The following is a 13,352-nucleotide window of genomic DNA, read 5'->3' as shown; positions in this document are numbered from 1 at the left end:
TTTAATAATAACATTAATAACGACAAAGCATCCCAAAATGCAAAGCCAATCCACGTCAGCTTTGTACTCCAGCTCAGCTTTACGAAAACGACAGTTAAAAAAAAATTGTACATTTTATTCATTTGTGTTCCCCACAATCGCATCATAAAGGTTTGTTGAAGATTTGACGACAAAAGCTCATTTGGTAAAAATGTTCCGGCCTGGACATACACACTGAATCTCAATGGTAAAAAAGGATTTTGACTAAAACATTTATGGCTGGTCTACCACTTCACCGATGACATCATCCTTACAATCCTTTATTCCCCATTGGGAGTACAATGAGATGTGTCAAGTTTCAAAAAATTTTCTGATCAGCATTTCAGAGATACAATGTTTTATTTTTTGTGTTTAATCCAAGATGGCTGCCATACCACATGACATATGACGTCACACTTATTAAAATATTCTCCATGGGAAGGGGTTGCTCCTACCTTGAATATTTTGTGTCAATCGGACAAGTGGTTGCTGAAAAAAAAGACCAAAAAAAGGCCCCTCTTCCACGATGTGGGGGATGGGCTCATTAGAACGGCTCTCAGTGGAGCGCAGATATTTTGCCAGGCTGAACAGTTTACATTTTGTATCCCTGCACTAATGGGCTGGATCTACATCCGCACCTTAACGAAAATCTAATTGTCTTATTCTTGTCACCTACCCAACTCATCCACCAAGTTTTGTCATAATACATCCAAAACATTTTGAAATATCATGCGATATATTGTTTTTAGCCTCCTTTCTCAATGGTGAAGAATCAGTTAAAAACCTTTTTTAAAATCCAGATTCGGATCTTCACAAAAATCGAATAACTTCATCCTTGTCACACACCCATCCTGTCCACCATGTTTCGTCCAAATCCGTCCATAATTTTTTGAGATATTGTGTTGCATATAGTTTTTAGCCCCGTCACTCAATGTTGAAGAATCACTAAAAAAAAATTCTCATATCTGGATCTGGATATTCACCAAAATCGAATCAATTTGTCCTTGTCACACACTGCCTACCAAATTTCCTCCAAATCCACCCATAACTTTTTTGAAATATTCTGTGCATAGACAAACAGACAGACGTGTAAACATAACCTCCGTCCACCTTCAGTGGCGGAGGTAATAAAAATAATAATAATAATGCTACAATCCACAATCAAGGCTTCCAAAGCAGGAAAACCTAGAATTTAAAGGAGGGAGTAGAGACACCATTTTATTTAGCATCTTAGAAATTGGTAAAAACTACAAACCTACAAAAACACATTTTGTCAAAAGGGTGGGGGCGAGTGCTCGCGGCGTCGTGGGCGCGGCGAGCACTCGCGGTGGCGTGGGCACTGCGAGTGCTCAGGGCTAAATTCTAAACCCTGAAATAGATGTTTTAAAAAAGAAAAAAAGTGTGATGATACGTATCACAAGTGTCACAATAACTCTTTTCCCTCTTCATTTATATGAGATTTTTTTAAAAATTCAATTGTTTACATTTGAGGAGGCCTCCAATTTTGACAAAAGTTTAATCCATATTTGATGGTGTTGGGTCTCCGTTTGGCTATTGATGAGAAAACTGGTGCTGTAGAAAATTTGGTTCATTGGTATTGAACTTGGGGAGAGGTCAGTATGGTGGCATGGTGATCCAGTAGTGAAAGTAAACCATTGGGGAAAGTGGTCTCAAAAACTAAAACTACCACAGCTAAAGTACTGGTCTGCCTTTGGCAAAATGCACAATCAGATTTTGTCACGAACAATGTTCCAAATTTTGATATATATTAAGCAAAATATTGTGCCTTCAAAATTCTTGTTCTTAATTTCAATTTTTTTGTTTTATTCCTTCAAAATTAAATATAGTCTTCAAAATTTAATGACCAATTTTATTGCTCCAAATTCATCAATAATTTGGCCTGCTTGTCCTATTTTTAACATTTGCAGAACCTATGTTCTTCCACTTCATCGGAAAATTAGCATCAGTTCCATTGGGAAGGCCAAATGTTGTAAATGGCAATGGCATAAACATTGATGTAAATGGCACAAATCTTTGCCATAAAGCACTAATTCCTTACTGAAGGCTAGTCAGATGTTTATATCATGGGTTCCAGAACAACTAGCATGTTTATAAAGTAAATACAATACACACAAAGTTAGGGAGGGTTAACTTGCAGTTTGGGACTGCCATCCCAATACTTTCAGTAATATTTAGATAGATTTCATAATATAGTGCATTTACAGGCTATAAACAAATCATTATATGCAAGTGAGGTTTCAAAATGTAAACAACAATCAAGAAGTTGAAAGTGGAAAAAAAGAAAAATCCAATCAACTTGTATATTTAAAATTGGGGTGCGGGGGAGGGGGCTGCACAGTTCTTTAATTCTAAAAAAAAAGAGGATAAATAGCATTGTTGTAATATAATTTGAAAAATGTCTGACTTCTATATACGCCTGAAGTGCTGGACGGAATGAGTTGAAAACTGGTGGATGTACTCTGGAATGGGCGTGCACAGGAGTTTTATGTGGTTAAAAAAAAAAGAATATTATTATCAGGGGGTTCAGAGTGTGGGTGCAAACCCCAAATATTTCAATGTAAATATGTATGGTAAAGGGCTTATCACAGTGGGAGCAAGTTTAACAAGTCATACGATAAAATATGCCAATTTTGAGGGATTACAGATGGGTGCTTCACTTGTTGCTTAAACGTAAGGAAAGACCAGTTAATGCTAAAATGTTAATTCTACTAAACAAACATGCACCGCCTTTTCTCCTGTTTATAACAAACTACAACATCCTTTACTGTTCCAATGCAGACATGAGATGGGTGAGTGTAAAAAATGAGTGAGACGTGAGAGGTAAATTTCCAAAGAACTAATTTATGATAAAAATGGATAATGAGAGGTTTCTACTGGCCAAAGATTTTGAACCAAGCAAATGCTTTTTCTAAAAGGTAGTGGAAGGGCTAAGTAAATGGGCTGGAAGAGATCCAATGAGAAAGTAATACAAATCACCTCTTACTTTTTTTTCTTTTGTGAAAAATGTTGAAGAGGAAGTCAGCTTGAACTGAAAAGATTGCATGTTGAGAAAAAAGAAAGTGTCATAAACCTACAGAGCATCGTGCATGCCTAATTTTAGATCCAAGTCACCATTTGCTGCTTGAGATCCTGCTGCAGTTATAGTTTTCAACAATAATCGTAAGCTGCAAACATCAGCAGAGATGGAAAATAAGGAAATTTAACAGAATTGGACGTGAAGTAGCTTCTGTTGAGAAAACTCACATCAACTCTGTCTATTGGTGAAGGTGGGGTCTTGATTATCGTAAAAAAAGAATTCCTGGATTCCTGCTGTCTCAATTCTGCAAAGCAGGCAAGGAGAGAAATTATGAAAAATGGCAAGATGAAAAAAAATATTAAAACAAAACTGCTTTTCCCATCATACATTAGGATGAGAAGCACAATGAAAAATAAATTAATATTTACATTGATTTGAAGCTCATAGTGGAGCTTGTATGTAAAAACACGATGCAGGACAAACACAAGACAGCAGTGCAGTGTGTGTGTGTGTGTGTGTGTGTGTGTGTGTGTGTGTGTGTGTGTGTGTGTGTGTGTGTGTGTGTGTGTGTGTGTGTGTGTGTGTGTGTGGTGTGTGTGCTGCTTTATTCCAAAGAGTTCTTGTCATTGTTGAGGAATAATATGGAACCGTTGGGAAGCTAATAACACGAATGGACAACAACAAATTTGCTACCGAGGTAAAAAAAAAAGTGTCTTCGAGACTCATCCGAGTGAGCTGATTTTGAATCTGAAATCGGAATTAACCCAACACTTAAGGAGTTTTTATTCCAGAAATAATTTGAAATCCAATGTTATATATTTTGAGTGTTCTTTTTAATACTGTGTATACTTCAATATTATAACAACATAATATTTTAATACTATTATATCTCAGATTGATATTAATAGACGAACGTGTCTGAACAATGCGGACTGCTTTTGCGATGGCATGTGGCAAGTATACATCTCATAACCAGTGGAAAAAACATAACCAATCGTCTCAAGGTTGCATACAAGCATGACATGGGTTGCAAGGAGGGTGACCAAGGCAAGACATGGGCACCACACATATGTTGCACTGTTTGTACATTCGAACTGACACACTGGAGGAATTGGAAATGAACGTTGATGTCATTCGCCGTCTCACCGGGGCTGGCTGCACGGGAGGCTTTCGAACTGGTAATCCTCAATTTCCTGGGGAACCACAGAGCAGCCCACTTTGCCGAGTTGCTTCAAGATATGATAAAAGGTCTTTGAAGAAATGTGTGGCCGTATGTCGCTGATGTTGCATTTTCTTCATTCACACGTGGATGTTTCCCAGCCAACATTGGTGCTGTGAACGATCAGCATGGTGAGAGGGTCGACCAAGATATCAGCACAATGGAGATGCGCTATGAGGGGCGTTTCAAACTCAACCTGAAGGGAGACTACTGCTGGTTTCTTCAGAGACAAACCACTGCCAGTCACAAACAAAAGCACTTGGACGTTTCCCAGCCAACATTGGTGCTGTGAACGATCAGCATGGTGAGAGGGTCGGCCAAGATATCAGCACAATGGAGATGCGCTATGAGGGGCGTTTCAAACTCAACATGAAGGGAGACTACTGCTGGTTTCTTCAGAGACAAACCACTGCTAGTCACAAGCAAAAGAGCAAGTGCTTACAGCATTTATAAATAGTTAATGTATATGTCCTTCAGTTAATGGTTAACAGTTACTGCACATTATACAATGTGTTTATTTTGTGAAATTGTGCAATGTGCTTGATTTTTTACCAAACAATGCCTGAAAAATGACATTTTTCTGCAACTAACATTCCTGACGTGCTGAGTCAATTATGACTTCAGATTTGGAATTGGCATGCTCAAATTAATAAAGGACATCTACATTTACCTCAGTAGCAGATGGAAAGTTGGGGTTTTTTTGTTGTCCAGTGTAATCATTTTATTTGGAACAAAAACATTGTAAAACGTCATGTCTGCTTAATCATAAAAAAATGCCTTTTCACAGGTCTTGACACGTAATGTAGTGGTTCCAATGACAGCAGGAACCCTTAAGAATAAAGCGTGACGGACAAGGAAGGAGCAACACAAAATTATATACCGCATGGGTAATCCCTCCCACGGCAGGAAAAAAATATACACTGAAGGAGCACAAAACAGCAAACAACCACAGCCACGATGACAGCAGCAACGACAACAACATGATATAAAAGACCCTTTTTTCATGTGTTTCACTTAATTTTACATCCTCATTGAGACTCATAGACAGACATGCAATATCTTTGTGAAATGTAACATTCTGTCTTTTGATGAACCCCAGCAGCGAAGCAATGGGTCTTGTATGCTCATATTAATTACAAGAGCATTTGCAGACAACAGACAATATACACGTATCGTTGATGGAATGAGAACTGAGGTTCCAAGGCTCTTCAGCCAGCGGTTTGGAAAACGCTATACAGGCTAACCCTGCTTCCCAGCATGGAAAAAAAACAAAAAAACATTTCAATGAATTTGAATATGCAGCACACAAAATGCACTTTCTTAAGAAAAGGAACTCGGGTTCAAGTACCAAATTACCCCCATTCCACATTTACTATCTTCCTGTGTGCCCATTTATCTCTCGACTTAATATCTGCAATAACCTTTCCTTGTTAATCTTTCCACAATGGAACACCAAGAAGAAAAAAAAATTTAACCAGAAAAATCATAACGAAAACGATGACAATAATGATGACCCAGCACTGTAAAGCCAGCACCTTTAAACACAAATCCAAGGTATTTTATTACCTCTCTCGGGACATTTTAAATCTTCATTTTCTTTTTTCAGCTTTTCAATTTCACGACGTAAATCTTTGTTGGATTTTTCCGATTCGTGCAGTTTCCTAAAAGACAAAAGAGTGCTATATTTCAAAAACAAACAAAATATAAATCTGCATCCATCACCCACGCTGAAAACTTAAGAGTACCAGAGTACACAAAAACTTTCCCATGATAAGCGGTTCATTTCAACAATTAAAAGGGGCAAACATTTTCATAGCTGGAATAGCCCAAAATGGTGAGATATATATGTCTACGTGATGATTCGGAAGTCTACGTGATGTTTTCCTCATATATTTTGCCAATTTTCCCTGTAAAGCCACTTTAAAGGGACTTTTGTATGGCTAAATTCAGTGCAGGTGACGGGACAAGCCCATAGCCCTGTAAGTGGATCCCTGCAACAGAATAAGTTTTGTTTTGTTTTTCCAAGTGAGGAAGTAAGATTTTGGATAAGAGAAATCTTAATCTGAGTCTTAAAGAGTGAGGGGTTGTAATCAAAGGAAGACACAAGGAGGGTAAATCTTTGCAAAACTCGAACTGTATTGGGGAATGAAAGAGGATGCGTGTTGCTGCATGATACATATATGCAGGGTGACAGTATGGGAGATGTGTCGAGGGTGAATCATTGGAGAAGGGATATCAGCCAATTATTTTGAACAGCAACCATGTTAGTGGTGAAAAGCAAGACAGTGATTAAACCACTCGACAGTGAGCCAGAGAGAAAGCCATTGGTAAGTGAGCTGTTGCCAATCAATCTGATGACTTTGGCCTCAATGCAGTCAAGAATGAGAAGGCTAAGAGCACTATTCCAAAGGTGAGGGCAGTAATCTATCACAGGCCTAACCTGAGCTTTGTCAAGAGTAAGGAGCTCACGAGTCAAGCTTCCTGGAAGCCTTTCCAGCAAATGTGATTGAGGATGGGGGTTAATGCCAAACGTAGGTAAATTGGCAAGAAGGCCTTTATGCCAAGCTTTGTGGAAGGTTTTACTTGTATCCGGTGCAACCACTAGGCTGTCCCCAAAGGATTCGACAGTTGAAGGCTAATTTACATCAGGTTGTCCGATGTTCATGAGCAAGTCTGCTAAACATCACACTGGTGATAATATTAATTGCACTATAACCTTACTTGGAGTCAGAGCAATCACATCAGTCATTGACAGCAGCTTGCATAATGACTGTCTATGTTGATATAAATCAGTTAGTTATACTTGTGAATTCTATGAATAACACCAAGAGACAAACCTAATTGTTTGCAATGAAATCTCAATTGTGAGAACTCTTACCAAGTGATAGCAAGCAGAAAACGTTGGAATGTCAGAGGTTACGGGTAATGAAATGACAGAATATAACTACTGCATAAGCAAAAAAACCCACAAAGACACACAATAAAGAACAACAGAGAAGAGCGCAATGTAGAAGCTATTAACATGTGGTTCACCCCTCAGCTGTGATGTTGACAGCCTTAGTACGTGTGAGCTCTTCCTGGATACTCTGCTTGACCCTGATTTCCGCATCCAGAGCAGACTGCAGCTCCAAGCGGGCTGACATCTCCACCTTTTGGCTGCGACGAGTCTTCCATAACGTGTCCTGTGGAGAGTAATTTGCCATTAAATCAACAGAGCAACTCAGTTGCTTCCCTTTGCAATTTCTATTCAGTCCAACTCTCAAACCACATTCCCATCAAAAGTATGGGCTCCAGGAAAACGGTGGAAACAACATACCAGAGCCATGAGTCTGAAAAGGAAAGCATTTTTTTTCTCAAATGAAAATATTTATCCAGTTTGGTAGCACATCATCTAACCACAAGACTAGTAAGACTACGTGTTTCTAAATTAGGCATGCAAAATGTCTGAGTATCTGAATAAGTAAAGGTTTTATATGCATCAAGGGTGGTAACAATCCACATCAAGTATGTAATCCACAATAAGTCTATCACCAAAAGCAATACTCGTGAAAGAGTTCCATAATCGAGAAAAATATATCCTGTATTGAAAAACTCCAACAGTGAACAAAACACATTTGTTGTTGGCTGCAGCATAGTCCATATGCAGACATTAAAAGTGAAATCATACAGATGCATGCTTTGGCCAATTGCAGCAATATCAAAACAAAAAACTAGAAGGGCACTCGGTAGAGCGCATACCTCCGCCACGTAATCCCTGATCCACGAGAACATATCGGGCCCAATACATTTTTGAAATATCATGCTTTACAGTACTATATCGTTTTTGGCCCTTTCTCCCAATGGTGAAGAATCACACTAAAAATTAAATAACTCTCGTATCCAGATCCGGATTTTCACAAAAATTGAATCAATTCTTCCTTGTTACACACCCAACATGTCCACCAAGTTTTGTCAGAATCCGTCTACAACTTTTGAGATATTGTAGTATATATCGTTTTTGGCCCCATCTCTCAATGATGAAGAATCACTTAAAAATTGTAGTAGTCGGATCCGGATCTTCACCAAAATCTAATCAGTTCGTCCGTGTCACACACTGAACCTGTCCACAAAATTTCATCCGGATCCGGCCACAACTTTTTGAGATACCCTGTACACGGACAAACAGACAGACAAAAAGGGGTGAAAACATAACCTCCTTCACCTTCGGTGGTGGAGGTAATGAAGTGGAATGCTGTAAAGTGTTGCATTTCAATGAACTAACATATATGTTCCACTGACTGGTCTTCATTTCAAAAATTGTGAGAAATAAAGCTCACCCTGAACAATGAAGGGTGAAATGTCAAATATTCGAACAGGTAATCATACAAAAGCTCACATATAAAATACATGGAGACTTGGTTAAAAAAAAAAATTACATTTCATAGCATAGACCTATGCTATAGGCCTATGCATACTTCAGGTTTTATCAATTGTTGGTTTATTGATGTCTTGCATTCTTGTTTTATCAACTCTTGGTTGATTGAGATCTTGTTTATTGATTACACAGTACTTTCAGATTGATGGTCGGTGCTTAAAATGATCCTTCACTGAAGAAAAAACAAGTTGATGAATTATTGGAAGAATATGGAAGGAAAATTGAGATGCGAAGAGCATTACAAAGTAGGGATGGGATTAAAAAACAAAAAAACAACCCTGGAATTTCAAAACAAGCCTCAAGACCATCTCAGCATCCTTCATGTCATCACATGGTGCTCTCTACGCTTACAACATAAAAGACATCAGTGAGGGGCATGATTCCCACTTTTGGATAAAGCCCCAGCCTCCCACAATTGGCGCTTATTAAAGCAGTTACGTCAAAAACTATGAGGATCATCGGAAGGTCCAAAAACAATGACGAGACTGCAGGCTTGCTCGTTTCCCACCACCAGTAGATCATCAGCAGATTTAATTTTATATGGCTGTTCTAGTCTTGTTCTATTACTTACCTGTAATACTTCATCCCATTTGAGTTGAACATGCTCACCATGCAACACACTCATTTGCCGACAAAAATAAATAAATAATAAAACGAAACACTTACAGCTATACTACACAATCCTTCACCCCTCTTTTCTCCCATCTGTAGACTGGTTTCCAGCTTCTGTCCATCCTCCCTTTAGTGATTTAATGTAAGTACATTGTCACGGTGTGTCGAACACGAAACCAATACATCAACTCTTACTTTTCCCGACAAACCAAAACCTGCAATTATGCCATTTCTGAGAGGGAGGAAATGCCTGTTTATGTGTGAGGGAGAACAGCAAGGCACCGGCATTTTTGTGATAAGACACAAAATTAAAAAGCGAGACTTTTATAACAATGACAGAGTCAATGAAAATAAGGGAGATGTAGCCATCTCGATGAAAGATATCACTGGGAACATGCCAAGCGAGGGAACCACGGTGCAGTGAGTACTTGTTGATACATACCACTGGCTTTGAGCCAAGACTTGAACTGCGAAGGTTATCCAAGTCCTCATTAAGTTTGTTAGCCAATGTCTGCAGGTAGCTACGCGCATCTTTCTCATCGCTCACCCTGCTCACAATACACGGTTAGGAAGAGAGATTATTTTGCATTGCCGAATAAGGTGCAAGATCATAACATGAACATCCTTGCATTTCAACCACAATAATAGCAAAAGCTCATGCCAAGTCTTACGATTACACATATCAAAGACAGCAAACAAAGGGATCACTGGAATGGGTATTGTCAGACCAACGCTCGAACAGAACCGATATTGTCATTAAACATTACCTCAAATATACTTGATTCAACGAGTAGATTTTCAGCTAAGTACAATTTTCAAGTTCATCAATTCATTACGATACACGAGGAATCTAAAGCCCGTCTCCGACCGTCGAGTCACATGCAGTGGGCTATAACAGACATTTCTAAGACAATGAATGACTCATGACGATGAATTACTCTTAAGTGCAAGGTTTTTGTTTTGTGTTTTTTGGCAAATTCAAATAGTGTAGAGTCCTGTTAAGCTGAACAAAGTTGATGCATGGATTGTTCAAGGTATCAAAAGTTTGACATGAGAGTCCATCATCACACTTCCCCTCCCCAATAAAAAGATGGTCATCAAGCATCAAAGATAAGGGAGATGCAGTACAGTATTAACATGTGAATGCTTTCCTGCAAAAATAATATAATAATACTAATAATAATAATAATAATAATAATAACAAGTCTGGAGACACGAACAGGAACAATGAAAAGGTTCACGAACAATGTACACAGTTCTCCTTTTTTTATTTTTTGACCTTCGAGGGGACGCCATGGGCAAAATGGCGGGAATCGGGAAAAACGTAAATGATGAAAGTTGTAGTACTCGAAGAGCACTACTTGCATACCAACTTTTATTCGAAACAGTTGAAAACCCGAAGAGTTCAATGCCCAATTTATTGATTTTTTTGACATTTTCTAAGTTCGTGACCTTGTGACTTTGACCTTGGGACGAAAATGAAAAATTGAGCTCCGTGGGGCTATGCAGGTGCCATTGGGCTAACCAAATACCGAAACCCCTACCAGATTCGACAAACCCCCTCGGAGAAGATGTAACTTGAAATCGGCTACCCCCTAAAAACACGTTTTTTGGGCACGGCTCCGCCCATAATGAGTGCAGCATGCCCATTCTCAGGAAAACACAACTTGATCATGATATAAACCTCCCACCCAAATTTTATCAGGATCGGATCAAAGCCCACGGAGCTATGCTCGGGACAGACAGACAGACACACACACATAATGAATATAGTGGTCACTCTGGCTGGCGCTCGTGAACCAATAATACTAATAATAATAAAAATATTAAAATCAAGTTACGGAAAGGGATAAAAGCAAATGTTCCATTGCGTGGGATGCAGATTTGCAGCATACACAAAACCCCAGTACTTATGGCATGGGATGAAGAAAACAGAATGTAGCTCCCGATAATAAAAACACTTTGAACTGCTCCCCCCCAAAGAAGACAAAAATTAGAGTCTGGAGTTTGAATAAGAAATTTCCGGAATGCCGTGAAGCCTGAGCATGTAGGGAAGGTCTCACTCATGATCACAGGCTACACTGAACCTGGTGACAGGCATGTGTCCTGGGAGGTAGAGAGAGTCGGTGCACATGTAAACAGTCAGCATCAGCAACACCCAAAGTATTCAAACCTAAAGCTGAGAGGAACATCAATTTAACCACAGCTTTACAAGCACAGTACTGGAGAATAATGCTCAAAATGAAATATGCAGTACACATAACTGCAGATGTAAAATCATTACAAGTAAAACAAACAAACAAAAAACAAGGACAAATGTGGCTAAGAGCAGCGTCTTAAAGGTTTTGTATTCACCAGAAGAAGAAGAACAAGAAGAGGAAGAAGAATAATAAAAAATAATAATAAAAAAACAACAACAACTTCCGATATTTCGTCACGTGCAGTCACGTCACGTCCATCATGGACGATCTTCGTTCATGACAAGAAAATAGTGTATTTACGAAATTACCATACATTAAATGGAATAATCTTTAAATAGTAACGTGAACTTTTCGAAAGTTAAAAGCAAATGTCCGAATGTATTTAAAAGTTCATGATAGACACTCTCAAAAGGAACCCTCAATGCGAGGATGTGTACAGGTGCTTAGTATTTAAGGAGATCCGGATCCTGTGTATAAAAGAGCAGAGTCCGAAAGGTTTTGTCTTCACAAGAAGAAGAAGAAGAAGAACAACAACAAAAACAACAACGCCGAGCTCTCTTAGAGCAGCGTTCGCTTCGTGAGACGCTGCTAAAAACCTCAACTTAGGTAGTGGAGCTCGTACTACAAGATGGCGCGACATCAAGGCAGAAGAAACACAGCTTAGCAAGCAAAGGCATTTCTGCACTCTGGATAAAACGTACAAATCAATAATCGAAGTGGTGAAAGATAGTGGAGAGAAAATTTCCGCAGTATTAAGCCTTAAAATTCAAGTTGACTTGCTGATCGCAAGATTAGTTCACATGCTTGTACTGTGCCAACAACACCCTTCGAATCAAAACTCAGATCAACACAGGCCTTGATTTAACAAGCACCACTTTATAAGTACAACAAAATAATAAAACAGCAGAAGCAAATTTGCAAACGGTATAAAGAAGCATCAGGGATAAACTTTGTTCCTGTAACTTGTGGCAAGGCAGCTCAACAAGCGGTCACATGTGCGGAGCTGGATATCTTCAAATGTTTACTCTTCCCCCTTCCATGGAAAGTGAGTGAGAAAAACTTCCGAGGCAATGAAGTGAGATGGGCAATACCCAGCCAAAAGTCAGATGTGCTATTTCTGGACACTACTTCGCTGCACGAAAACGTCCACCCTCATGGCAAAGGTGACCACGATCATTCAAGCAAAAATGGGTTGAGAAGACATATTCATATATCCACTTTACAGTTCAGATTTTGTTACCATGTGATTTTAATCACATACGAAAACTCAAAGAACAATCGTGTAACAAATTTTGTGAACGACGAAGACAGCAAAGCAGGCATCTTGAAATGGCTGCATACCAGTGGAAAGATTTGACAGCAGATGGCATCAAGGCACTATAACATTGATGGGATAAATGCATCCATGAAACGGAGGGTATCCTAAAATCGAGCTGATGTTTCAATAACTGCATGTTACGTTTGATGTTCAAGAACAAAAAGTTCCCGTCAACATTTAAGTATAAATACAGTACAAGCTGTTGAATTACATATCATTTCACAAAATTGTCCGTATCAATACAAGATCCCACCATACAATGTCTGCTGTCAGTACTCGTAAGAGAAAACGTAAGTTTCACGGCCGAATTCAAACTGAAAGTTTGTCAGTTTGCAGAAGAGCACAGCAACAGAAAGGCTGGTCGTGCATTTGATTTATCGAATATGGAAGATGATTTACTGGTACCTTAAATAACTTTGGAATCAGATATATATATGTGCACATGAAAACAAACACGACATATTAACCAAAGCTTTTTGTGCTGTACTGCTCAACGTTGAATCACAGCAAGAGAACCAGGAAGTGAGACAGTG

At 38.9% G+C, this 13,352-nt stretch overlaps 1 protein-coding gene across 4 annotated transcripts in view; it reads right to left on the bottom strand.

Moving 5' to 3' along the window:
* Positions 1–13,352, bottom strand: part of LOC147023049 (serine/threonine-protein kinase MRCK alpha-like) — a 328,524-nt gene that overhangs the window by 62,937 nt on the left and 252,235 nt on the right. For 2 of the 4 annotated variants that reach the window (XM_085888048.1, XM_085888052.1), the window contains 5 exons: positions 9,743–9,848; positions 7,308–7,456; positions 5,841–5,935; positions 3,283–3,359; positions 3,023–3,067 (listed from right to left, as the gene is read on the bottom strand). In XM_085888048.1, the coding sequence (XP_085744174.1) occupies positions 3,023–3,067; positions 3,283–3,359; positions 5,841–5,935; positions 7,308–7,456; positions 9,743–9,848 (472 nt within the window). The remainder of the gene's footprint in view (positions 1–3,022; positions 3,068–3,282; positions 3,360–5,840; positions 5,936–7,307; positions 7,457–9,742; positions 9,849–13,352) is intronic. The other 2 variants (XM_085888050.1, XM_085888051.1) reach the window with 1 other exon arrangement.

This window comes from Eptatretus burgeri, chromosome 7 (genome assembly GCF_056783735.1).
Source record: "Eptatretus burgeri isolate ZD-2024b chromosome 7, Ebu_testis_v1, whole genome shotgun sequence".
Taxonomy (NCBI): domain Eukaryota; kingdom Metazoa; phylum Chordata; class Myxini; order Myxiniformes; family Myxinidae; genus Eptatretus; species Eptatretus burgeri.
Note: the sequence above shows the minus strand (reverse complement) of the source record. Positions and strands in the feature narration are given on the sequence as shown.